Genomic DNA, 27,095 nt, shown 5'->3' with positions numbered 1-27,095 from the left:
TCCCTGTTCAGCCCCCATACATGAACATCCACTTATCTGCACCTCCAAAAACCCTCAGCTCCTCGGTGTAATCACCACAGCCTCAGCAGCAGCAGAACGCGCCTTCTAGTATTTGGTTTGCAATGGGTAATGAGGCCCCGCCCCTTCCAGTGACATCATCAAATTGCATGGTCACATGGGCATGACGTCAGGAGAGGTCCTTTATTGCAGTGAGGTGCCCAACTTGGATTTAGTCTCTACCATATATGTGGTGGCGGCTCTGCTGGTGGAGGTATGTGGAGACCCCCCATTACTGGGCGCAGGGGGCATTAACCCCTTCAGCACGGAGACTCTTTTGGGGTCTCTGTGTGGTGTGAACAGTGAGGTAACATCTGTGGACAGAATGCGGCTTAGCTGGTTCCCGTCCACATTAGAACCATTAGACGACTAAAGGATGAAAGGACAGAAGCCCAGAGAAGTCCTCACACAACGCCATTATTCCTCTCCTAGCTCCAGCACAGTAATGTAGATAGTAGTGATGATATTCGGGGGATTTGCAGCATTATATGGCCGATACTTTGCTGGATCTTCTGCTTTCTGGACCGGTTCCTCCTGTAAGTCCTATGGAACAATCCAGATGATCCTATCAGATCTGTGCCGCGAGATCCATCAGCTGTCGGCACAAGCAGCGTTTCATGGGGACTTCATGGAAAATATTAAGAGGGGGCAGCATAGTGCAACCCTTCACCCACTCCCCCCAGTGTAACCGATCACTGGGTAACGGACAGACCAGTAAGGCCACGGTAATTCGGTCAGTATTTTTTCTCAGGAGTGGGAGCCAAAACCAGATGAGGAACAAACAGAGAAACGGTCTAATAGAAACAAGTCACCAATTCTGCATTTATCACTCACTCCTGGTTTTGGCTCCCACTCCTGAGAAACAATACTGACCGAATACTGATAGTGGGGCCGGGGCCTTAGACTGATTTACGAATACACAGCCATTTATTGTATCGCTTTCTGGTAAAGCGTTTTTCGGTTTACCTTCAGGTGCATATATGATAAAAAAAATTGGGTTATCCCACCTCCCTCCCCCCCCCCCGCCTAGAACAAGCAACATAGAGCTGACCATGTGAAAAACGTGGACTCTTTAAATTAATGGCGACTACTTTAAGTGATTGGCCTTGTGCTTTGTTTATAGTCAGAGCAAATCCAAGCCGGATTGGAAACTACAGATGCTTATAATGGAAGGGCATGTCGCTTGGTAGCAAGGGGATACGCGTAATGGAAATATTTTCCCCCTTAGAGTTTCCCATAAGAAGAGCGGCTTCAATAACGTTTGGTATGAGACTCGAACACACACTCTTGTGCCGTTAGGCTAAGTGCCCACGATGCAGAAATGCTCCGGATTTTTCCTGAGCGTTTCTGCATCTCCCTGGCAGAAAAAAAACGCATGCGGATTGTACATGCGTTTTTCCTGCCAGGGACATGCAGATGTGAAGCGTTTTTCACATGCATTTCCGCATGTGGGTTGTCAAGTTCTTTCCAAGTGATTTTAGCATCACTTGGAAAGTGCTTGTCAACTTGGTCACACTATATAAATCCATGCAACAGGCATGGATTTATATCGTGTGACCAAGTTAATAGTTGAAAAAAAGATTAAAAATGGTAAAAAAAACGCAAAACATTATACTTACCTTCTGATGGCCCCCAGTCTTTTCTCCGCTGCGTCCGGTCTGGCGTGCAGTCTCTTGTACGGCTCACGGTGGTGTGAAAGGACCTTCCATGACGTCATTTAGTCATGTGACAGGTTACGCGACCGCCGACGTCAGCGGTCACGTGACCCATCACATGACTAAATTACGTCATGGCAGGTCCTTTTAGACCATCGCGAGCCGTACAAGAGACCGGACGCAGCAGAGAAAAGACCGTGGGCCATCAGAAGGCAAGTATAATGTATTTTTTTAATTTTAATTCTTTTTTTTAACAGGTACTATGGTACCCGGGTCTGGAGGAGAGTCTCCTCTTCTCCAAACCCGGGTACCATCCTCACATTGAATATCCGCATGTGAACATGTAGTCATGCGGATAATAAGCGATTCAATGCAAGTCAATGGCGGCGAAAACGCTGCGATTACGTAAAATAATTGGTAGTGCTGTGGATTTTTCCGCAATGATAATCCGCAGCGGAAATTTCCACATCATGTGCACAGCACATGCGGATTATCATTGGGGAACATAGCAGACCTTCTACCAAGTGTTTTTTTAAGCGTTTCTGCAGCGTAATTGCCGCTGCGGAAACGCTTAAAAAACGCATAGTGGGCACACAGCCTTACACTATTTTGGTGGGTCAAGATTCCTAAGCAACATTATCGGAGCGCCTATTTTTATAGTGAGTCTATGAAGTGACATCCAGGAGGCTCCACACAATTCAGGAACTCCAATGGGTACATTGTTCACCATCCATGACTGAATCAATGGACATGTATGTGGTCTCTGGACCGGGCCGTCTCTTCTGTATTTGTAGATTTATGGAGCTGACACTATAGGTTTTATGGCCTAGGATTACGTGTTCACAAAGCCACTGATAGTTGTTAAAATTGTGACACATATCAGGGAAAACTTGGTTAATAATCTCCAGTAATGAGGACGCCATTTTGCAAAAGTTTTCCGGGAAGGAAATTAAGCCGGTAGTGGAATCTGTAGGGAACCTGTCGTTTCCGAGGCATAGTAGGTGGTGTGTAAATTTGTCCGCAGTAGTATTTCCCTTCAAGTGAACCCGTATATTAGTAGTCGGAGTAGCTTCTGAATATGTCTCCATAGATAACATTTTAACAGGCATTCAGCCTGTGAAGTCCTGGCCAATGGATCTGCTTGACACAGGAGAAAGAAAGCTGTTAATGTTGTATTAGGTGGTGGAGCCGCTCTTTCCTCTGCATTTTTGGCAGTGAAATAAATTTGTTTTCAAGATGGACGCTGAGATGAACTACAGTCAGATGTCTTTTATGGATGGGAAAATTTAGTAATCGCCACACGGATTTGTTACTACTTATACACCTCCCCATCTGACAGAGTATAATCTCATCAGATGCACATTTTTGATTGTGTAGTTGAAAAACTGCCATATCCCTGCCCTCGTTAATGTATTTGATGTCACAGAATTACAATATTCTACATTCATGCGCTCTTCAAATATTTTTCAAAGTAGTGAAGTGTAAGGTACAACCCATCAGATCTATTTCAATATCTGTGTACTGATTAACCCTTTTACATCTGATTGTTGCCGTATATTCTCCCTGTCCAGGTTTCCTTCTTCTGTAAGGAGGGTAACCATCATCTACTGTCTGTGTTTCTTCAAACAAGTTGTGAGGATACTTTTCAGTGCATTGTCCTTCCTTCGTGCATGGCGATCTTGGATTAAGTGGCCCACATAGCTTGTGGATCATATTTTTCTAAATCATTTCAAATTACCGGGTCCTCTTCTGTGTTTGGAGGTTCATCCGAAATAACACCATCAATTTGATCAGGGTGTATCTTGTCCTTTAACCATATCGGTATGTGTGCATTCGGAAGACCTCTTTTTTTTGTCACTCAGTTGAATACATCCAACATCGAATTTAACCAAAAATATGACACTTTGTAATTACTTTCATGACCTTGATCAGTTTTTATTTAAACACCCTTACTGTTAAATCATGTCGATCAGAGGGACCCTGACCACTCAGAAGCTCTTCCCTTATCTCTGGCCAAGTTGGATTACACATAACTGTAATAAACAAATCTGGACGGCCATATATCTGAACATATGTCATGACGTCCCGAGCATATGTCTGGGACTTACTGTAAATGTAGCCAGTAAAATAACCTTACACCCAATATCCGCCATGTTGCCATAATTAGCAACAGCATCTCTTAAATGAATGGACATTAGACCAGTGGAAATCTGTGCTTTGGTCTGATGAGTCCAAATTTGAGATCTTTGGTTCCAACCACCGTTTCATTGTGCGATGCAGAAAAGGTGAACGGATGGACTCTACATGCCTGGTTTCCACCGTGAAGCATGGAGGAGGAGGTGTGATGGTGTGGGGGTGCTTAGCTGGTGACACTGTTGGGGATTTATTCAAAATTGAAGGCATACTGAACCAGCATGGCTACCACAGCATCTTGCAGCGGCATGCTTTTCCATCCGGTTTGCGTTTAGTTGGACCATCATTTATTTTTCAACAGGACAATGACCCCAAACTCACCTCCAGGCTGTGTAAGGGCTATTTGACCAAGAAGGAGAGTGATGGGGTGCTACGCCAGATGACCTGGCCTCCACAGTCACCAGACCTGAACCCAATCGAGATGGTTTGGCGTGAGCTGGACCGCAGAGTGAAGACAAAAGGGCCAACAAGTGCTAAGTATCTCTGGGAACTCCTTCAAGATTGTTGGAAGACCATTTCCGGTGACTACCTCTTGAAACTCATCAAGAGAATGCCAAGAGTGTGCAAAGCAGTCATCAAAGCAAAAGGTGGCTACTTTGAAGAACCTAGAATATAAGACATATTTTCAGTTGTTTCACACTTTTTTGTTAAGTATATAATTCCACATGTGGTAATTCATAGTTTTGATGCCTTCAGTGTGAATGTACAATTTTCATAGTCATGAAAAGACAGAAAAATCTTTAAATGAGAAGGTGTGTCCAAACTTTTGGTCGGTACTGTGTGTGTGTATGTGTATATATATATATATATATAGTATATCACTCCTTTTAAGGATGGTGGGGCCTAATTAAAGATGTTGTTGTAGGACTTGTGATTTCGATCTACGTCACCGTGTATAGGATAATAGAGTATAATAAAGTTGTTGTGGACGTGACTTAACATTGTGTAGTGAGTCTGTTGTGCCAATAGTGACGGATGTTTCTTGTTGCCAAAACTGATATTTTTATTCACGTTAAACCTTTGTTAACCAACTCTTATTAGTGCGATCATACAACATACAAGCCTCTGATTGCTCAGGTGATGCACTGTACTACTGTATTATCCCTGACTGTCAGTGTAATACTAACGGCCCCATACACGATAGATATTGGCCGAACGGTCATTTGGCAGATGGCTATCTCTCCCAACTCCCCCATACACACAAATATTCCAGCTTTCTTGTGGTCTGTATGAGAGAGTCGCCACCAGACTCCTCTAGTGGAGGATTATCTACAGGAAGAACAAACGGATTAGCTTGTGAAATTCAGGCCCCCAAATACATTATATAGTCAACTAAATCCCCCGAAATCAGTGCCCGACCTAATAGACTTTCGTACATTACAGGCCCAGACACCATTATTAGGCATTTAAATATTGTAGTAACTAGGCAGCCCCATACTATCGAGTACTTAAGGAGAAAGGACATTAAGCCGAACTCTGTCAACCTTCTGAGATGCCATGTTTTCTTTTGACAGCAGTAAGTGGTTAAACTGCCAGGGTTTTTGTTGCAGCCGTGTCTGTGCCATCCCTGCAGTGTACATCTATGTTCTGGTACCCAAAAGAGTTAATTTAAAAAAAAAAAAAAATGTATGTTTCATGTTTTTTTTTTTTTTTTTTACAAGAATTGTTGGTGCCAATTTTCTGTTGAAACATTTTAATATCTGCCTTTTTTCTGGTGTCTTTTCTTGTAATATAGGAAAACTGAAGGCCAGAAATAAACCCCATAAAACACTGTACAAGGAGACTTTACTATCAAATAATTTCTGTCCTCGGTATTTGTGCAAACAAATTAGCTTTTATAAATGCCTCAAACTTCTGTGTGTGAATCAGACCTGAGATGTCATGTGATAGAAGATTAAAGTCTGAGGAAGACGGGAAACATTTATATAGACGCCGGGGGTGATGTAGTCAGTGACTGACTCTGACCAAATATGTTCCCGAGCCATAGTAGAAGATGAAGATGTCGTCCTCCTCATGAAGTAGTTATTTCTCATATCACGTGTAATGAATATCTCCTGCGGTATTGCTAATGCCGATTCCAGTGTCAATAAATGATTAGAGAATTCGCTTTATGGAAGATGAGTCTATGAGGAACGTCTTCAGCTGCAGACTCCAAGGAAGAAACTGCTTGTTGTCTGTGGCCTAAAATATATAGGTTTTATTAGTAGATGTAAAGAAGAAAACTAAAGACTGTAAAATAATAAATCCCCTCATATGTTTCCCTTATTGTCTCCAGTAATTGTATTATTACTCAGGATTTTTAGGATGTTCCATCGGCTCATATTCTCATTCAGATCTCTACAATATCAGATCCCTCAGTGAAGATCTTCTATATAAGAGAATTTTCCTGATTTACCCATCAAAGATGGATAATGACAGAGACAAGATGGCGGAGAGGATATTACACCTCACCCTAGAGATCCTCTTCCGGCTTACTGGAGAGGTGAGAGATTCTGATGACGTCACATTACATCATTCTTATCTATGGGAATAACAGATGGACAGAACTGGAGAGGTGAGGACTCTGGAAATGTCTGGAGTGAGATTTATTAATGTGTCTCTCCATAACCAGGATTACACAGTAGTGAAGAAGCGCTCTAGTGGGCGCTGTCAGGACCCTGTGTCTGAGGGATGGAGAAGACCCCTGAGCCCAATCACAGGGCCTCCACCTCACCCCCTGATACATGAGGACATCAATGACCAGAAGATCCTAGAACTCACCTACAAGATGATTGAGCTGCTGACTGGAGAGGTGACACTGCTGGGAATTCTGGGACATGATACATTAACTCTATGAAGGTATTGGGGGTGTGACAGTTTCATTGTCTGTGTCAGGTTCCTATAAGGTTTCAGGATGTCGCTGTCTATTTCTCCATGGAGGAGTGGGAATATTTAGAAGGACACAAAGATCTGTACAAGGACGTCATGATGGAGGTTCCCCAGCCCCTCACATCACCAGGTAATAGACAGGACTAAATACACACGGCCTATAATTATCTGTATGTGAAGAATGAATTCAGTCCCTGTATGTGTTTCCTCCAGATCTATCCAGTAAGAGGACAACACCAGAGAGATGTCCCCATTCTCTTCTTCCACAAGACTGTAAACAAGAAGATCCCAATGTTCCTCAGGATCATCAGGTAGATGGAGAGAAGGTATCATGAGATCTCCCCTATGATGTGTAGACGGCTGTGAAGGTCTTGTGCTCAGTCTTGTTTTATCCACCAGTATTATATGTTTTATACTTGTGTAATGAGAACGGTGGAGATGGCAGGATTAGAGCTGATCATAAATGTGACTTCTCTGTGTCTTTTACAATATTTTTTCAGGGTGAAGATCTGACCCATATTAATACTACAGAGACATATGTGAGGGGTGATGAGTGGTGTAAAGAGGAGATTCCTACAGATAACCACCAAAGTAAGTAGCAACCACTAAATGCAGAGAAGTCACATAGTCTTCTCAGTCACTGTCTGTGTCTGCTTTATCGGTTCCTGAAGTCCGGCTGTATTAGAATCATGTGATCACCATTTTGCCTCTAGACCACAACATTCTCCTCCACCAAAAACTGTTCAAATGACTTTGGGCATTAAAAGCCATTTTCTCTAGAACTTACAACCTGGAGGATCCACCTACCCCCTGGGATTAGAAGACGCTGACCATTACCTGCCCAGATCTGTACACTGCAAAACCAAATGACAGCGTACCTAGAATGTGCTGACAAGTGAGAAAATCACTTGAAGAAAAATATTATGATGGACCTGTAAGAGAAAGCGGAGGGTAATGATGATGTTGGTTTCCTAGAACCCTGATATCTTATTGGATGAATCTACCTTCTCTCCCTTCTGTTCTGCTGAATGTGCTCATATGGTCCCTACAAGACCAGGTCCAGTCTTTCTGGCCAAATTTCACTTTTTGTGATTGGCAACATTAAATGTGCAGTGAGGCCAAGTGTGAATTTCTGTACAATAACAGCAGAGTTTCCCTTTATCTTAAATTTTCAATTTCTTTTAAAATCAACTAACTTCAAACAGAAATTTGATAAATTATGCAATTTACATTACACCTGTGCCATGATATATCTCTAGTTGAGCGTGGCTGACGGTTGTAATATACACTGCTCAAAGAAATAAAGGGAACACTCAAATAACACATCCTAGATCTGAATGAATGAAATATTCTCATTGAATACTTTGTTCTGTACAAAGCTGAATGTGCTGACAACAAAATCACACAAAAATCATCAATGGAAATCAAATTTATTAACCAATGGAGGCCTGGATTTGGAGTCACCCCCAAAATTAAAGTGGAAAAACACACTACAGGCTGATCCAACTTTGATGTAATGTCCTTAAAATAAGTCAAAATGAGGCTCAGTATTGTGTGTGGCCTCCACGTGCCTGTATGACCTCCCTACAACGCCTGGGCATGCTCCTGATGAGGCTGAGTATTGTGTGGGGCCTCCACGTGCCTGTATGACCTCCCAACAATGCCTGGGCATGCTCCTGATGAGGTTGAGTATTGTGTGTGGCCTCCACGTGCCTGTATGACCTCCCTACAATGCCTGGGCATGCTCCTGATGAGGTTGCGGATGGTCTCCTATGGGATCTCCTCCCAGACCTGGACCAAAGCATCCGCCAACTCCTGGACAGTCTGTGGTGCAATGTGACGTTGGTGGATGGAGCTAGACATGATGTCCCAGATGTGTTCAATCAGATTCAGGTCTGGGGAATGGGCGGCCAGTCCATAGCTTCAATGCCTTCATCTTGCAGGAATTACTGAAACACTCCAGCCACATGAGGTCTGGCATTGTCCTGCATTAGGAGGAACCCAGAGCCAACCGCACCAGCATATGGTCTCACAAGGTGTCTGAGGATCTCATCTCGGTACCTAATGGCAGTCAGGCTACCTGTGGCGAGCACACTCCAAAGAAATACCACCCCACACCATTACTGACCTACTGCCAAACCGGTCATGCTGAAGGATGTTGCAGGCATCAGATCGCTCTCCACGGCGTCTCCAGACTCTGTCACGTCTGTCACATGTGCTCAGTGTGAACCTGCTTTCATCTGTGAAGAGCACAGGGCGCCAGTGGCGACTTTGCCAATCCTGGTGTTCTGTGGCAAATGCCAAGTGTCCTGCACGGTGTTGAGCTGTGAGCACATTCCCCATCTGTGGACGTCGGGCCCTCATACCACCCTCGTGGAGTCGGTTTCTAACCGTTTGTGCAAACACATGACCATTTGTGGCCTGCTGGAGGTCATTTTGCATGGCTCTAGCAGTGCTCCTCCTGTTCCTACTTGCACAAAGGCAGAGGTAGCGGTCCTGCTGCTGGGTTGTTGCCCTCCTATGGCCCCCTCCACTTCTCCTGGTGTACTGACCTGTCTCCTGGTAGCGCCTCCAGACTCTGGACACTGCACTCACAGACACAGCAAACCTTCTTGCCACAGCTCGCATTGATGTGCCATCCTGGATGAACTGAACTACCTAAGCAACTTCTGTGGGTTGTGGAGTTCATCTCATGCTACCACGAGTGTGAACCACTCCTTTATTGAGGGTGTCTTGATAATTGCCAATAATTTCCATCTATTGTCTATTCCATTTGCACAACAGCATGTGAAATTGATTGTCAATCTGTGTTGCCTCCTAAGTGGACAGTTTGATTTCACAGAAGTTTGATTCACTTGGAGTTATATTCTGTTGTTTAAGTGTTCCCTTTATTTTTGTTGAGCAGTGTACATTTATTCGCGCCTGCAGAAGATGTGTTGGCATGGCTCGAGTCCTGGTTTCATGGATTCACTCCTCTTCATAAGTTCTATTATGTTGTCGGTCCTAATGAATTCAGATTACTGCACAATCTCTCCTAAAATGGAGAGCACTAATTCTTTCTCTACTCTTCTGGTCAGGACTCATAGTAGCTCCAATGGTCCACCGTAAATGAGTGCACCTTCGGTTTAGTGTTGGAGTTCTCCCTTCATACATACGTTGTTGTTGGGGATGTAAATTTTTTTTTTTAGTTTATGTCTATTTTTTACAGGTTCATTCTGTGTAATAGTTTGATTGTGATGGGATCGGCCGGCCTCACTTATGTGAGACTGTAACTCCCTGGTAGTCTTTAAAAAAGGTCTCCATTGCCTCTTACAAATGCCTTAGATCTAAATTTAAGACACCTCAGCTCTTCACTATTATAAAAAGTTCTCCTTGAATGTCTAATATTTCTTCATGAAACTTATCTGATAGAAAATATTATCCCTTTCGATAGTTTAGATTGCCAAGAGCCACCGAGCCCCATACTCTAATTACCCCAGAGAGGTTTCACCACTAGTTACTCATCTTTTATTGATGAAGACTGTTGAGTTTGGTCATTTTAGTAGATGTGTTATTGTCTACGCTCACAATTTTTGACTAGGCAAAAAATGGAAGCTGGCACGTGTAGGCAGGCTGCGCTGCAGGAATGAAGAGGCTTGGGATTCCAAGACTGTTTTTATTAATACCAACTTGTTTCTGCGCCGGATCGGCGCCTTTCTTAAGATATAAAAAACAAATGCCACAATTTTTGACTACAGTAGTTAATGCCCAAAATACTCTGATTTAACCCCTTCCTGCAGCCAGTTTTGTGTTCCAAATTAGGCCTCAATTTTCACATCTGACGTGTGTCACTTTATGTGGTGATAACTTTGGAATTCTTTACAAAGGATAATAGGAAGAAAATGGACTTTTACAAATTATTTTAAAACTTCTCTTGAATCTGACAATACCCTATATACAATTGTACACTTCTGTCTGGGCACATGGCAGGTTAAGAAAGGAAGGATTTAGCTATTTGAATGCAGATCTTGCTGGAATAATTTACAGACACAATGTATTGGGGCACTTTTCGTGGTCACCTGGCAGCTCAAAACATGGCTCCTACGAACAGGCTTGGCACTATCCACCCCGATTTCCAGATCTCAGGAATTTTCTTGTTTATCACCCTTTAAACATTAAAGGGTGATGAACAAGGACTTACACAGAGACCACTAAGCTTGGGCCACGGTGTTACCTGCTATTCTGTGGTGTGACTTGGCAAGAAGAATAGTCGGGTAGCCGAGTCAGAACCAGGAGGGCAGAGAAAATACAAAATCCGAAGACACGAGTAGTCAGTAAACGGGCCGGGATCACAACAGGAAACAAATACACAAGCCGGGAGCTGAGCACAAAGGACTGAACCAGAGGAGAACAAGGCTGTATCTGGCAGCTTCCAGCAATATGCTCTGAGCTTTATGTTAGATAGGGGGAAGGGGAAGTAGGAGAAGTGTGGATATATAGAAAAATTTAAAATTCATAACCTTTATTAATTAAATCTTTAAAATACAAAATATCTAATGCATCTATAGATGCATATAAGGTAACCATCTATTAGAGTATAAAGATGGTACCCACTAATAAGTCTGGCTAGATGCAGTGTAGGGCAAATTAGGGACACCTCTGTCCAGTCCCTCTAATATAGGACCGAGGTTATATGTAAATGATATCCCCATATATTGGAATAGCCTCAATGTCAGTGAAATAATTTGCCAAGATAACAATTAATTTTCCTATTCATTGGATTTGTATAACTGCTCCACCTGATATTAGCATTGAGACTATTCCAATATATGGGGATATCATTTACATATAACCTCGGTCCTATATTAGAGGGACTGGACAGAGGTGTCCCTAATTTGCCCTACATTTGCCCTTGAGAAAGCCGATCAGTATACACGCGTAACGCGCGTCGGGAAGAGGGCTTTCCCTTCTATCTATTGGATTACTGACCTAGGGTAAGCACTGTTTATCTGCTATCCTCCTCTACTGCGGTGTTTTTTTCTATATGCCCCAATGGGGGGTTCTATTTTCTCCATCGCTAACTGGACTTTTATGGCTGACATATTTACTAGTGATTTATTTAATCTGGATACTGCCTTAATCTATAGTCCATTCGTAGGGCTCTACTCTGTGGAGCCCTATTGCCACAGTTAGGGGTCTGGGGATTTATGTACTTTATGGATGCAAGCTATATCTATTGATACATGATTTTGTCGGTATGTATCCCTCTGCTATCCCCATCCCCCCCCTAGTACTGTCAGTATTCGCTGCTACCGTTCCTAGCCCCCTTGCACATGTCTTTTTATTATATGTTTTGTGTTGTCTCATATTCTGTGTCAATAAAATTTATACCTTTTTATCTTTGACAAAAAGCTCAGTTTTTTCTCTTGGTTGTATAGGATACATTTCTGTCTATATCTCCAGACAATATTTTGGGGTATGATTTATAAATAAATATATTGCCCTATTTATGACTGTTGGACCATTGAGATTATATTATGGCTACATCTAAGATAACGCATCAGCTGCGTACGAGGTTTACAAGACAAAAAGATGATGTTAAAGCTTTATTCAATGAAGAACCTTATAGTAAAGGAGAATCTTCTACAGCACATATTGAGATTGATGATGTCTTGAGGAGATTTAGAGACATGCAAATTAAACATGTGCAAGCTACCTGGACTAAATTAAGCCTTGAACAATATTTAGAACAGGGTTTAAGTTCCAGGGGCTTACGTGTTCCTATTTTTCTTTCGTATGATCTGACTAAACCAGACTTGAAAGAAAGATAGGAGGCCTGTCTAACGGAATGTTTGCGTAATTTAATGAGAATTCTCATCGAAGATGAAATACATATCATAGAAAAATTGGAGAGGGAACTTGAGGAGATTACTCCTATAATGGATAAAATGGAAGGAAAATCAGATTTTGAGGAGGGCTTTAAACAGACCATGGTATATGTTGATAAAGTAGAGGCCAAGATCAAGACACGGAAAAGAAGAAAGTATCTGAGGGATAAATCTGACTTTAATAAGGGACAGGTTTATATCTGGGGTAGAAAACAATCGCAGAGATTAGTAAAATCTGGGACTAGGAAAGCAGACGATTTTAGGAGAGATTTTTCGGGGAGAGATTTTTCGGGGACAGATGTAGAAAGTAGCAATGTTTCAGACTCTGATACAGAACAAGCTCCTGATAGGAGTGGTAGAACTGAACCGATAGGCAACTATAATTCCGATATGCCTTTTTTACGCGATCGGGGATGGTGGGGCTTCAGAGGTTCAACGAAAAACAGGAGCAGGAGAAAACAATAGAGCGAAATAATGGTAATTGCCTGAGGATTTTCAATCTTTCTGAGCATGTGATCACAGATGCACAGATGGATATCCTCAAAAAAGGACTCAATTTCTGTCTGCCAACACGTCTCAATAAATTTAATATTATTAAAGATCTACATCTCTTTGGACGAAAATTAATTTATAAAAAGATCTTTGCACAAAAATACCATGATATTACTGAAACACAAGAAGATACAGATCCTTCTGACTTATCCAGTCAAGAGTGACGAGCATTAGAAATCTTAGAGGAGTTGGATACTGATAATCCTCAAGAAGCAATTGGTTTGACATGCAATCGGGAAGGATGTAAATGGGAGAAAAAGATCATGAAACCGAAATCCACTAATATGCCCTCTCTACAAACATGCCCTACCGTACAGGTTTTTGTAGATCTAGTTTCTCGAGACATACTGGCCTTACCTGAAAGAACGGTTAGTTCCCCAATTGATTTGGAATACAGAAAGAGCATTGATGAATTGAAAAGTTGGGATGATGTTGTCTTTAAATCCAGCGACAAAGGTGGTAACATTGTTATCTGGCCAAAGGACAAATATATCCTGGAAGCCAAAAAACAACTGATGAATAAACAATGTTACAGACCTCTTTGGAGTGATCCCACAGAGCAATTCTTGGATGAGTATAGACATATCATACAACAGGGTTGGGATAGTGGAGAAATTTTGAAACACGAGAAGGATTTTCTTTTAGTTAAGAATCCTAGAGTGGCAACATTCTATATGCTCCCTAAGGTTCACAAGAACCTTGAAAACCCCCCAGGTAGACCTATTGTCTCTGGTATAGGAAATCTGACAGAAAAAGCAAATCAATGGCTTGATCAAGAATTAAGGGGATATGTATATGATCTTCCCTCCTATACCAGAGACACTATGCAGATCTTACAGGAACTAGAGGGCTACCAAATGGAGGAACATGAAATATTTGTTACCTGTGATGTAGAGAGTCTCTATACGAGCATAGATCAGGAGATGGGTTGTAAAGCGGTGGACTTTTTTCTTAAAAAGGACCAAGAATATAATCCTATACGGAAAAAATTTGTTCTTCATCTTTTGAAATTTATTTTGAAGCGTAATTTCTTTCTCTTTGATGGCCGCATCTACCTCCAAACGCGGGGTACCGCGATGGGTGCGGCCGTAGCACCAACATTTGCTAATCTATACTTAGGATGGTGGGAGGAGGAAATAGTCTTTGCTGAAAATATGTCAACATACGTGGATTGCATTGTAACCTGGAAACGTTACATTGATGACGTGTTGATATTGTGGAGGGGTACAGAAGACAAACTACATGAATTTATAAATATATTGAATAATAACTCCTTCAACCTAAAACTTACACTGGCTTTCCATAGGCAAATGATCCCCTTCCTGGATATAATGATACAAAGAGACGAAAATAACTCGGTACAAACTGACCTGCACAGGAAAGAGACTTCCACCAATAGCATCCTAGATGCCAAAAGTGCTCACTCAACCAGTACTATTAGAGGAATTCCAAAAGGAGAATTTTTACGTTTACGACGGAATTGTTCGACTTTTGAGCTTTTTAAAGAACGGGCTCGAGAACTTAAACTCAGACTCTTGGAGAGAAGTTACTCAGGGAGAATGATTAAAAAGACATATAACTATGCCCTAAGGGTTGAGAGAAGAGAGCTTTTGGTCCCTAAGAAGAAGAATAGAGATGACAACAATGTCGTGAGATTCATAACAGAATTTCACGAGGAATGGCAAACGATGCTGGATATTCTGAACAAACATTGGGATATTATTCGATCAGATGTGGACCTTAGGAATTGTGTAACATCACGAGCTTCCTCTGGATATAGAAAAAATACTCCAGTTTCAAGCTTTTTAGTACCTAGTCACTTTAGGAAGGACAATGTGTCTACAAGAACAAGAGATCCCGTTTTTTTCCCATGCAAAATGTGCAAGGCATGTCGGATTTTAGTTCCTAGAAAATCGTTTATGGACGCCTTTGGGAAAAAATGTATAATCCACCAACATATTAATTGTACCACTAGTGGGGTAGTTTACTGCCTTGAATGCACATGTGAGCTTAAATATGTTGGGAAAACAATAAGGGATCTGAGAACCCGTATAAGGGAACACATTCAAAGTATTGTTAACTATGATAGGGATGAGAGAAGGAGTCAGGAGCAGGGAAAAATATTTACCCCAACACCGATTGCTAGACATTTTAAGATTAAACATCAATCACAATGGAAGGACTTGAAGGGTTGGGCAATCTGTCAAATAAAATTGGATAACAGAGGAGGAGATCTGGATTCCATGCTTCTGAAGAGAGAGAGAGCGAATGGATTTTTAGATGTAACTCTGTGAATCCACATGGACTGAATGAGAGCTTCAATTTCGGATGTTTTTTGTAATTGCCATTCCCTATCCTGTGGGCATATGAGACGGATATACCATGGCCCCTGTACGTATTAATATGATTGGGAATATATGATAATGGGGCTATTTGTGGCTAAAAATTAAAATCCAAATAATAATAAAAACATTTCGTGATGAGATTTAAGTGAAGAATAATTTCCTAATTTTGACAGTGAGGGTGATCAATGAGTGGAACAGGCTGCCACGAGAGGTGGTGAGTTCCCCTTCAATGGACGTCTTCAAACAGAGGCTGGACAGACATCTGTTTGAGATGATTTAGTGAATCCTGCTTTGAGCAGGGGGTTGGACCAGATGACCCAGGAGGTCCCTTCCAACTCTACATTCTATGATTCTATGATTCTATGATTCCTCTTTTTTCCCTCTCCTTCTCTCTTTTCTTTTCTCCTCTATCCCTTCCTTTATATCAATTCTCTCTCCCTTTATCTCTCTGAAAACCTATTTAGAGGTATTAATTCAAATATATCTGAACACTGAAAGATCAATCAGTTGTAAAATATGAGTATAGGTATATGAAAATGTTTTTCTTGAGTCACCTTTGCTTCCTTTGTCATGTTATATTTATAAACCATGATGTGGGCTATGCAAATGGATAATCTGTTTGTTTTAATATTGCTCAAGTAGTATGATTCACACATATAAGAGCTATTTGTAATTTAGAGAAAAGAAATCTTTCTCTTTTGATTAACATAATCTGGTTGGTCGATCCTCCTGTCAATCAAGTTAGAGGGTATAAAGATCCGGAGTTGGAGGCCGACTCCACCCTTAGAAAAAGCCGGTATACCGGCGAAACGCGCGTCAGGGATTATATCTGAGCTATTTGACAGTGTAGGGGGAAATGAGATTAAGCCCTAGGAATATGCACACAATTGCGGTACTCTGACAAGGGAGAACCGCATCAGTACTCCAAGCTGCAGCGGACAACATAAAGTCCAGGTCTGCAGCGATCAGCTGTTGTAGCCGGCACGCGACGCACGTGTGCAGTGAGAGAGCAAGGAGACAGTGTATCGCTCCTCACTGCAGCGATCAGCTGTTTGAAGCCGGGACGCTGAGCACATGTGCGGGGAGTGAGACAGGGGACAATAGACTGCCCCTCACCCCAGTGATTAGCTGTTCAGCCAGGCACGCTGAACATTAGTGTGATCATTAGTACCTGACATGTGAGGAGTTGTTCGGCACAGCGGGCTGCTCCTCAGTGTCATAAGATTTATGATCGCTTGGCAGTGAGGTTTTCCTCCTGCCAAAGATTTCAAGTGGTGCCGGCTCAGTTATTACAAGCACTAATACACACACAGTGCACTTTATTATGGACTACTGCGGTATTGGGCAGAGTTAGTGATTATAGCTGACATCTATCACTACCATTATATTACAAACCGCTAGACTAATGTCATCTCATTTTTATGGGATAATCAGGGGGTGTACAGTTGTGTCCCAAGGCAGATTTATACATGACAGTGAAATAATTTGCCAAGATAACAATTCATTTTCCTATTCATTGGATTTGTATAACTGCTCCACCTGATATTAGCATTGAGGCTATTCCAATATATGGGGATATCATTTACATATAACCTCGGTCCTATATTAGAGGGACTGGACAGAGGTGTCCCTAATTTGCCCTACACTGCATCTAGCCAGACTTATTAGTGGGTACCATCTTTATACTCTAATAGATGGTTACCTTATATCCATCTATAGATGCATTAGATATTTTGAATTTTAAAGATTTAATTAATAAAGGTTATGAATTTTAAATTTTTCTATATATCCACACTTCTCCTACTTCCCCTTCCCCCTATCTAACATGATTATTTTTGGTGGTGTACACCTGTGGATATAGATCTGATGAGAATAGACCATCTCCTTGGCTAAAGCAGGAAGCTGATTACTCAAGCTAGCGCACACACCCATATTGCCAGACTGGATGGTGCTATAGGTCCCAGGCACCCTAATCTTAGTGGCTGAGCCACCTAGAGCTTCTTGCTCCGACACCTCCATTACTAGCACCACCTGCAGAATGAATAAGACATTGCCTGGTTACAGAAGCAGATGTCTCAGGAGCAGGACACAAAGGAGATGGGACACCCCTTTTGAAGAAGCCCTAATTTGACAAAATGGCAGAAAACCAGAGCATTAGAAATCCCCTAGGAGTAGTGACTATTCTGACTCCACATGCACTTTCTAGAAACTAGCACGTAGTGGATGTTGGAGAGTGAAAATTGCAAAATAGTATTTTATTACCCAACACATAGTGTCCAGATTGTGCTCCAGGAGACACACACCGTAAATTAAGTGGGTTCTTCTCACTATAGTAATGTCAAATACATGGATGCTAAATGTGATCTGAGCACACTGCAAGGCTCAGAAGTGAGGGGGAGATTTGACTTTGGGAGAGCAGATATTGCTGGATTGGTTTATGGAAGCCATGTTGCTTTTTAAGAGCCTTTGAGTCACTAATAATGTGGAAACCTCTGTTTTTCCATTGACAGATGATGGACCTGAGTGGGGACTTGTTTTTTTGAGAGATCAGTAGAAGTTGTTATTGCTATAATTTTCACCTATATAACATTGTTTGGTGGCTTTTTATTCCATATTTGGGAAGCAGAATGAACAAACAGTTGAACACCACGCTCCACTGATTCATCCTATGAGGTTTTCTTTTAGACTGTGAACTGTCATTGTCTTAGTGAATAATTCTATATTTTTACATAACTTGCCATTTTTACAGACAATTTAAGTAGAAATGTTGAACAATATAAAAATCAAGGATATTTTATTCAAAAATTATTGGTTTTATTCTTGGCAGATGACTGTACCAGGAGATCAGAGGAACAGCTGAAATCTTCAATTTTTAAATCAAATGAACTCGGTATCCCACAAGCTACAACTAAAGTGAATGCCATTACTCCAGACATACCATCATCCCTTCACAGCAAAGATCTGTCATCTGATGCTTTGAAACCGGTCTCAACTTCTTATTCATTACCGACTGCTAAGGAAAATGAAAGTAAAAAAATAAGAATTAAAAAACGAATTGCTCCTAAAGCAAAGAAGCCATTTTCACATTCAGAATATGGAAATAATTTTCACTCTGAAAAGTCTTTTCTTAAACATCAAAAAATTCACACAGTGGAGAAAAGATTTTCTTGTTCCAAGTGTGGGAAATATTTTAACCAGAAATCACATCTTGCTAGACACCAGAGAAGTCACACAGGTGAGAAGCCATACTCCTGTTCAGAATGTGAGAAATGTTTTACACAGAAATCAAATTTGGTTAAGCACCAGAGAACTCACACAGGGGAGAAGCCTTTTTGCTGTTCTGAATGTCAGAAATGTTTTATCCAGAAATCTGATTTGGTTAAGCACCAGAGAACCCACACAGGGGAGAAGCATTTTTCTTGTTCAGAATGTGGGAAATATTTTAAACAGAAATGGAATCTTGTTATACACCAGAGAAGTCACACAGGGGAGAAGCCTTTTTCCTGTTCAGAATGTGGGAAATATTTTATCCAGAAATGGAATCTTGTTATACACCAGAGAAGTCACACAGGGGAGAAGCCTTTTTCCTGTTCAGAATGTGGGAAATGTTTTGGGAATAAATCATATCTTCTTAGTCACCAAAGAGCTCACACAGGAGAGAAGCCTTTTTCATGTTCAAAATGTGGGAAATGTTTTGGGAATAAATCAATCCTTCTTAGTCACCAAAGAGCTCACACAGGGGAGAAGCCTTTTTCATGTTCAGAATGTGGGAAATATTTTAATCGGAAATCATGTCTTGATAGCCACCAGAGAATCCACACAGGGGAGAAGCCTTTTTCATGTTCAGAATGTGGGAAATGTTTTAACCATAAATCAGATTTGATTAAGCACCAGAGAACCCACACAGGGGAGAAGCCTTTTTCATGTTCAGAATGTGGGAAATCTTTTAACCAGAAATCGAATCTTGATAGCCACCAGAGAATCCACACAGGGGAGAAGCCTTTTTCATGTTCAGAATGTGGGAAATGTTTTAACCATAAATCAGGTTTAGTTATGCACCAGAGAACCCACACAGGGGAGACACCTTTTTTATGCTCAGAATGTGGGAAATATTTTGTGAAGAAATCATCTCTTCTTAATCACCAAAGAGTTCACACAGGGGAGAAGCCTTTTTCATGTTTTTAATGTGGGAAATGTTTTACACAGAAATCAACTATTAGTAAACATCAGAGAAGGCACACAAGGGAGAAGCCTTTTTCATGTTCAGAATGTTGGAAATGTTTTAATCGAAAATTGTATTTTCTTAAAGGGGTTGTCCACTATTAAGGGCAATCCCTTGTCATTCCTCATATTTGGCCGCATTAAAATAAAAACACTCATACTCACCATTCCAGCAGTGTCGGCAATCGCATTCCCGGGGCTCATGTGAGGTTGTTACATCACATGAGTACTGTGCCCAATCAGCGACGGCTTCACTATCGCTGCCATCGGATGCATTAAACATCAACAGCAAGCCAGGGCTGCGGCTGCTCTCTGACTTCATCTTGATGTTCAATTTGTCCGAAGATGGGGACAGTCACGCCAGCACTAATTGGCCGAAGAGCTCACGTGACTTAACAACCTCACATGAGTCCCGGGAACGCAAGTGCCAACACCGCTTGAACGACGCCTCCATGGGAGGTTTGTATCAGTGCTTTTATTTTAACAGGACCAAGCATGAGGATTGAGAAGGGGTTGTCCATGTAGTGGAAAACCCTTTAAAAGTAAAAAATCCCACACAGAGAAGCCATTGTCATACCTAGAGTGTGAAAAATGAATTACTGGAAAATATTATTTTGTTGACCATCAAAAATAACTCAGACTTAGAGAAACTATATGTGTTATTGACACATTGTACAAAGAGATATAACAAACAGGTGTATTATTAAATGAGAAAGGGAAATCACTTTAGAACTTATCATATTTCTTGGACTATAAGACATATTTTTAGCATGAACATATCTTGTTAATAAGTGTGTCTTATAAACTGGAGGCAGCATCCTGTGACAGAGAAGAATGCTGAGACAGTGTCCTTCATGGTCACTGAGAGAACTGCTCTCTTTCCTCCAGCTCCACACGTATCTAACTGATTGGTGCAGAGCAGGAGAGGAAGGTATCAGGACCTGTACAGAGGCTGCACGTCCTGAGTGAGCAGCTGAAAAACCTTCCACCTGACTAGCTCAAGGACCTTTCCCATCATGTAATCATTCACATGACCTGGAAGGAACTGCAAAAAGGGGAAATGTGTACACAGTGTTTGTGTATGCAAATTTGCATATGATAATAATAATCTTTATTCTTGTATAGTGCTAACATATTCCGCAGCACTTTACAGACATTATCATATGTAGCAGAGCTGTGTATTTATGTAAATGTGCATATGTAGCAGAGCTGTGTGTATGTAAATGTGCATATGTAGTAGAGCTCTATGTATGTAAATATGTCTCACAAATAAAAATCTCCATTAAAATGTATATAATTCATTTATACCTTATTAAAAAGGAACTATTACATATGTTCCCAATCAAATTTTACAAATTAGCATTATAGAAATGAAAAAAATGTATTTAATTCCTAGGCCATATAAATTAAATCAGGAGTTAAAGGCAGGTGGTAGGGGAGGTGGGGATGGAGCCTCAATCCTTTCCCTATTAATTATCCCTCATTATTTACCCTTCCTTGCCACTGAGGTTTACACCCTAAAAGAGCGTAATTTCTGTTTCATCCTAATTATCCCTAGATGATCCTAGGTACTACAACCACTCACAGGAGGAAAAAATTAAACCAAACGTAGTTTTGGCAAATAGTTATCAGCCAAGGTATCCATAAGTAAGGTATATCATAAGTAAAAAGATATAAATATCTACGATATAGCTGGACAGAATATCAGGCCCTATTAGGTCCAGCATAAGTAAGAATAATGAAGGTATTCAAGCTATGAAGTCCAAAAAGAGAACCCCACAGATACGCAAAAAACAAGGTATATCTCACCAAATGCCCATATAGCAATATAGACGGTGATTATACCTATATCTGTGTATACCCATAGACAAAACCAGCCATTATTAAATGGTAAATAAGTATACAATCAAATAGAGCTATGAGGGGCCTTCTATTATCATCCAGGCACTCAATCCTCATAAAACATGGAAACATCTCACCCGGGGTCTTTTTATATATATCTGCTCCCCCTTTACATTCCAGGTGATGAGTTAATCCATGGAACATCCCAAGCCGAGGTATACCTCACCAAATACCCATATAGCAATATATACGGTGATCATACCTATATCTGCATATACCCATAGACATAACAAGCCATTATTAAATGGTAGGTATGTATACAGAAATAGAACTATGAGGAGCCTTCTATTACCATCCAGGCATTTAAATCCTCATAGAACATGGAAACATCTCACCCGGGGTCTTTTTATGTCTGCTCCCCCTTTACATTATAGGTGATCAGTTTGTCCACGGAACATCCCGACGCGTTTCAATCCTTCATCAGGGGTATATAGTTCCTCTTCATTAAGGGTATATCATTCCTCATTCCTGCATTGGTTCCTTAATCATATCCTAATGCCTCAACCCTTGAGGCATTAGGATATGATTAAGGAACCAATGCAGGAATGAGGAATGATATACCCTTAATGAAGAGGAACTATATACCCCTGATGAAGGATTGAAACGCGTCGGGATGTTCCGTGGACAAACTGATCACCTATAATGTAAAGGGGGAGCAGACATAAAAAGACCCCGGGTGAGATGTTTCCATGTTCTATGAGGATTTAAATGCCTGGATGGTAATAGAAGGCTCCTCATAGTTCTATTTCTGTATACATACCTACCATTTAATAATGGCTTGTTATGTCTATGGGTATATGCAGATATAGGTATGATCACCGTATATATTGCTATATGGGTATTTGGTGAGGTATACCTCGGCTTGGGATGTTCCATGGATTAACTCATCACCTGGAATGTAAAGGGGGAGCAGATATATATAAAAAGACCCCGGGTGAGATGTTTCCATGTTTTATGAGGATTGAGTGCCTGGATGATAATAGAAGGCCCCTCATAGCTCTATTTGATTGTATACTTATTTACCATTTAATAATGGCTGGTTTTGTCTATGGGTATACACAGATATAGGTATAATCACCGTCTATATTGCTATATGGGCATTTGGTGAGATATACCTTGTTTTTTGCGTATCTGTGGGGTTCTCTTTTTGGACTTCATAGCTTGAATACCTTCATTATTCTTACTTATGCTGGACCTAATAGGGCCTGATATTCTGTCCAGCTATATCGTAGATATTTATATCTTTTTACTTATGATATACCATATGGGCATCATGTTATAAATTTCTTTTTAGACTTTTCATTAATAAAAGTTATATTTTATGTACTTATTTGCTATATCTAGTTGATATCTTCATAATAAGTCTTTTGGTCTCTGCTGGATTATATGTATCCATAAGTAAAGTCACAATGCGTGAACCAACAATATGGCTTATACTACATTAAGAGGTTCCTTCAATATCTGCAGAGGTATACCATATTTTTCGAACTATAAGATGGCACTTATTTCCTCCAAAATTTTGGAGGAAAGTGGGAGGTGCGTCTTATAGTCCGAACATATGTTCTGTGACTGGTGGAGGGTCTGGGGGTGAGCGGCAGTGGGGGAAGAGCGGGGCACAGGAGGTAGCAGCCGCCCACCCTACGCTGTGCCTGCTGCTAAAGAAAATGAATATTCCCTGCTCCCCATGCCAGGACTGTGTGTGCGTGGGGAGCAGTACCATTCAGTCTCTTCAATAGCACAGCTCCTGCTGCAGCCGGCGGACTGTGTGCCCGCTATTAAAGCTCATGAATATTCACTACAACCCACTCCCATGGGTTGTAGGGAATATTCATGGTCTTAAATAGCGTGCACACTGACCGCCGAGCGCAGCAGGGGCCGCGCTATTGAAGAGACTGAGTGGTTACTGCTCCCCACGCACACAGTCTCGGCGTGGGGAGCAGTGAATATTCCGGCACAGCACTTCATTGTGTGAGGGCGCATGGCAGGGACGCCATGCACACCCTGCCATGCACAGTGAGAGTGTCGGCGGCAGAGCGGGACGCAGCGCTGGAGGAGAGAGGAGGGGAGTATGATTCTTTGTTTTGTGGGCAAAAAAGGGGTGCCAAGCATACCAAGATCAAGGGGTGCCATGCATACCAGGATGGGGGAATCAAGGGGTGCCATGCATATCAGGAGGGGGGATCAAGGGGTGCCATACATGTCAGGATGGAGGATCAAGGGGTGCCATGCATACCAGGATGGGGGATCAAGGGGTGCCATGCATGCCAGGATGGGGGATCAAGGGGTGCCATGCCTACCAGGATGGAGATGAGGGCCATGTATACTAGGATGGGAATGAGGGCCATGTATACCAGGATGAGGATGAGGACCATGTATACCAGGATGAGGATGAGGGCCACGTATACCAGGAAGGAGGATATTAACGGAATTGGAGAACATTATCCCAATACCAATGTCAGCAGCAGACCCCCTCCACCATAACAGTGCATCATGACCACATTTTCTGCTTAATTTTTTTTCTACTTTCCTCCTCTAAAACCTAGGTGCGTCTTATGGTCCGGTGCGTCTTATAGTCCAAAAATACATTAATTCAAATATTCATGAGACTAAATAATAAAGAGTCCATGCCTCTTATAAGGTGCCAATAGTGCTACAGTGTTGTCACAGACAAATAAAATGACCATGCATGAATACCTCTACATGTTGTAAATAGTGAGTCCATTCAAACTGTAGTAGATCCTAGCTTGTCACAGAACTATATACAGTGGTGGCCAAAAGTATTGGCACCCCTGCAATTCTGTCAGATAATACTCAGTTTCTTCCTGAAAATGATTGCAATCACAAATTCTTTGGTATTATTATCTTCATTTAATTGCTTGCAAGGAAAAAACGCAAAAGAGAATGAAGCAAAAATCAAATCATTGATCATTTTACACAAAACTCCAAAAATGGGCCAGACAAAAGTATTGGCACCCTCAGCCTAATACTTGGTTGCACAACCTTTAGCCAAAATAACTGCGAACAACCGCTTCCGGTAACCATCAATGAGTTTCTTACAATGCTCTGCAGGAATTGTAGACCCTTCTTCTTTGGCAAACTGCTCCAGGTCCCTGATATTTGAAGGGTGCCTTCTCCAAACGGCCATTTTGAGATCTCTCCACAGGTGTTCTATGGGATTCAGGTCTGGACTCATTGCTGGCCACCTTAGAAGTCTCCAGTGCTTTCTCTCAAACCATTTTATAGTGCTTTTGAAAGTGTGTTTTGGGTCATTGTCCTGCTGGAAGACCCATGACCTCTGAGGGAGACCAAGCTTTCTCACACTGGGCCCTACATTATGCTGCAAAATTTGTTGGTAGTCTTCAGACTTCATAATGCCATGCACACGGTCAAGCAGTCCAGTGCCAGAGGCACTGTAGGGACCGTGTTCTTTTCTTTGAATGCCTCTTTTTTTTCCCTGTACACTCTATGTTGATGCTTTTTCCCAAAAAGCTCTACTTTTGTCTCATCTGACCAGAGAACATTCTTCCAAAACGTTTTAGGCTTTCTCAGGTAAGTTTTGGCAAACTCCAGCCTGGCTTTTTTATGTTTCGGGGTAAGAAGTGGGGTCTTCCTGGGTATCCTACCATATAGTTCCTTTTCATTCAGACGCCAACGGATAGTACGGGTTGACACTGTTGTACCATAGAATCATAGAATCATAGAATGGTAGAGTTGGAAGGGACCTCCTGGGTCATCTGGTCCAACCCCCTGCTCAAAGCAGGATTCACTAGATCATCTCAGACAGATGTCTGTCCAGCCTCTGTTTGAAGACGTCCATTGAAGGGGAACTCACCACCTCTCGTGGCAGCCTGTTCCACTCATTAATCACCCTAACTGTCAAAAAGTTTTTTCTAATATCTAATCTGTGTCTCCTCCCATTTAGTTTCATCCCATTGCTTCTAGTCTTTCCTTGTGCAAATGAGAATAAAGATGATCCTTCTACAATGTGACAGCCCTTGACATATTTGTAGACAGCTATTAAGTCTCCTCTCAGTCTTCTTTTTTGCAAGCTAAACATTCCCAAATCCTGCAACCGTTCCTCATAGGACATGGTTTGCAGACCAGTCACCATTCTGGTCGCTCTTCTCTGAACTTGCTCCAGTTTGTCTATGTCTTTTTTAAAATGTGGTGCCCAAAACTGTACACAGTATTCCAGATGAGGTCTGACCAAAGAGGAGTAAAGACCGATAATGACTTCACGTGATCTAGACTGTATGCTTCTGTTAATATATCCCAGAATTGTATTTGCCTTTTTTGCTGCTGCATCACACTGTTGACTCATGTTCAGTCTATGATCTATTAGTATACCTAAGTCTTTTTCACATGTACTGTTGCTTAGCTCTATTCCTCCCATTCTGTATATGCTTTTTTCATTTTTATTGCCCAGATGTAGTACTTTGCATTTTTCCCTGTTAAAAACCATTCTGTTGGTTGCTGCCCACTGCTCCAGTTTATTTAGGTCTTTTTGAATCCTCTCTCTCTCTTCTCTAGTATTAGCTATCCCTCCTAGCTTTGTGTCATCAGCAAATTTAATCAGTTTACCCTCAATTCCTTCATCTAAATCATTGATAAAGATGTTGAACAATACAGGTCCCAGGACGGAGCCCTGTGGTACCCCACTTGAGACATTCATCCAGCTGGATGTGAAGCCATTTACAACCACCCTTTGAGTCCGATCACTAAGCCAGTTATGAATCCACCTAACAGTTGCCTGGTCCATTGCATACTTGGTCATTTTTTCAATAAGGATGATGTGAGATACTTTGTCAAATGCTTTGCTGAAGTCAAGATATACTATATCTACAGCATTTCCCTGATCCACCCAGTCAGTGATTCTGTCATAGAAGGAAATTAAGTTAGTCTGACATGACTTGTTAGTTACAAACCCATGCTGACTCTGGTTAATCACTTCATTCTTATCCATGTACTTACATACATGTTGTTTAATAATTTGTTCAAAGATCTTTCCTGGTATAGAAGTCAGACTCACCGGCCTATAGTTCCCTGGGTCCACCTTCTTCCCCTTTTTGAAGATAGGAACAACATTTGCTCTTCTCCAGTCTTCTGGGACTTCTCCTGTTCTCCAAGAATTTTCAAAGATTATGGAGAGTGGTTCTAAAATTTCTTCTACAATCTCCTTCAGTACTCTGGGGTGTAATTCATCTGGACCTGGAGACTTGAACTCATTTATGTTAGCTAAATATTCCCTCACAATCTTTCTGTTTACTGATAACTTGGATTCCTCTATTCCTTTAAAAGGACAGTGAAGATCAGTTGATGTTACATTTTCTTTCTGAGAGAAAACAGATGCAAAATAGGAATTAAAAAGTTCGGCCTTCTCAACATCCTCTCTTACCATTTCTCCATTTTCATCCTGTAAAAATCCTATAGCATCT

At 41.4% G+C, this 27,095-nt stretch overlaps 1 protein-coding gene across 1 annotated transcript; it reads left to right on the top strand.

The window, feature by feature from the left end:
• The first annotated feature begins 166 nt into the window (after positions 1–166).
• LOC141204966 (uncharacterized) lies at positions 167–21,298 on the top strand. The gene is made up of 8 exons (XM_073664005.1): positions 167–271; positions 4,207–4,492; positions 6,239–6,387; positions 6,517–6,696; positions 6,780–6,903; positions 6,987–7,084; positions 7,274–7,364; positions 18,365–21,298. The coding sequence occupies exons 1-8, from the start codon at positions 176–178 to the stop codon at positions 19,720–19,722; spliced, it is 2,382 nt and encodes a 793-aa protein (XP_073520106.1). The 5' UTR covers positions 167–175; the 3' UTR covers positions 19,723–21,298.
• Positions 21,299–27,095: the final 5,797 nt, after the last annotated feature.

The sequence above is a fragment of the Phyllobates terribilis genome, unplaced genomic scaffold (genome assembly GCF_046119375.1).
Source record: "Phyllobates terribilis strain yellow unplaced genomic scaffold, ASM4611937v1 Scaffold_136__1_contigs__length_4911898, whole genome shotgun sequence".
NCBI lineage: Eukaryota > Metazoa > Chordata > Amphibia > Anura > Dendrobatidae > Phyllobates > Phyllobates terribilis.
The sequence above is the reverse complement of the archived record's forward strand: the minus strand, read 5'-3'. Positions and strand labels throughout refer to the sequence as shown.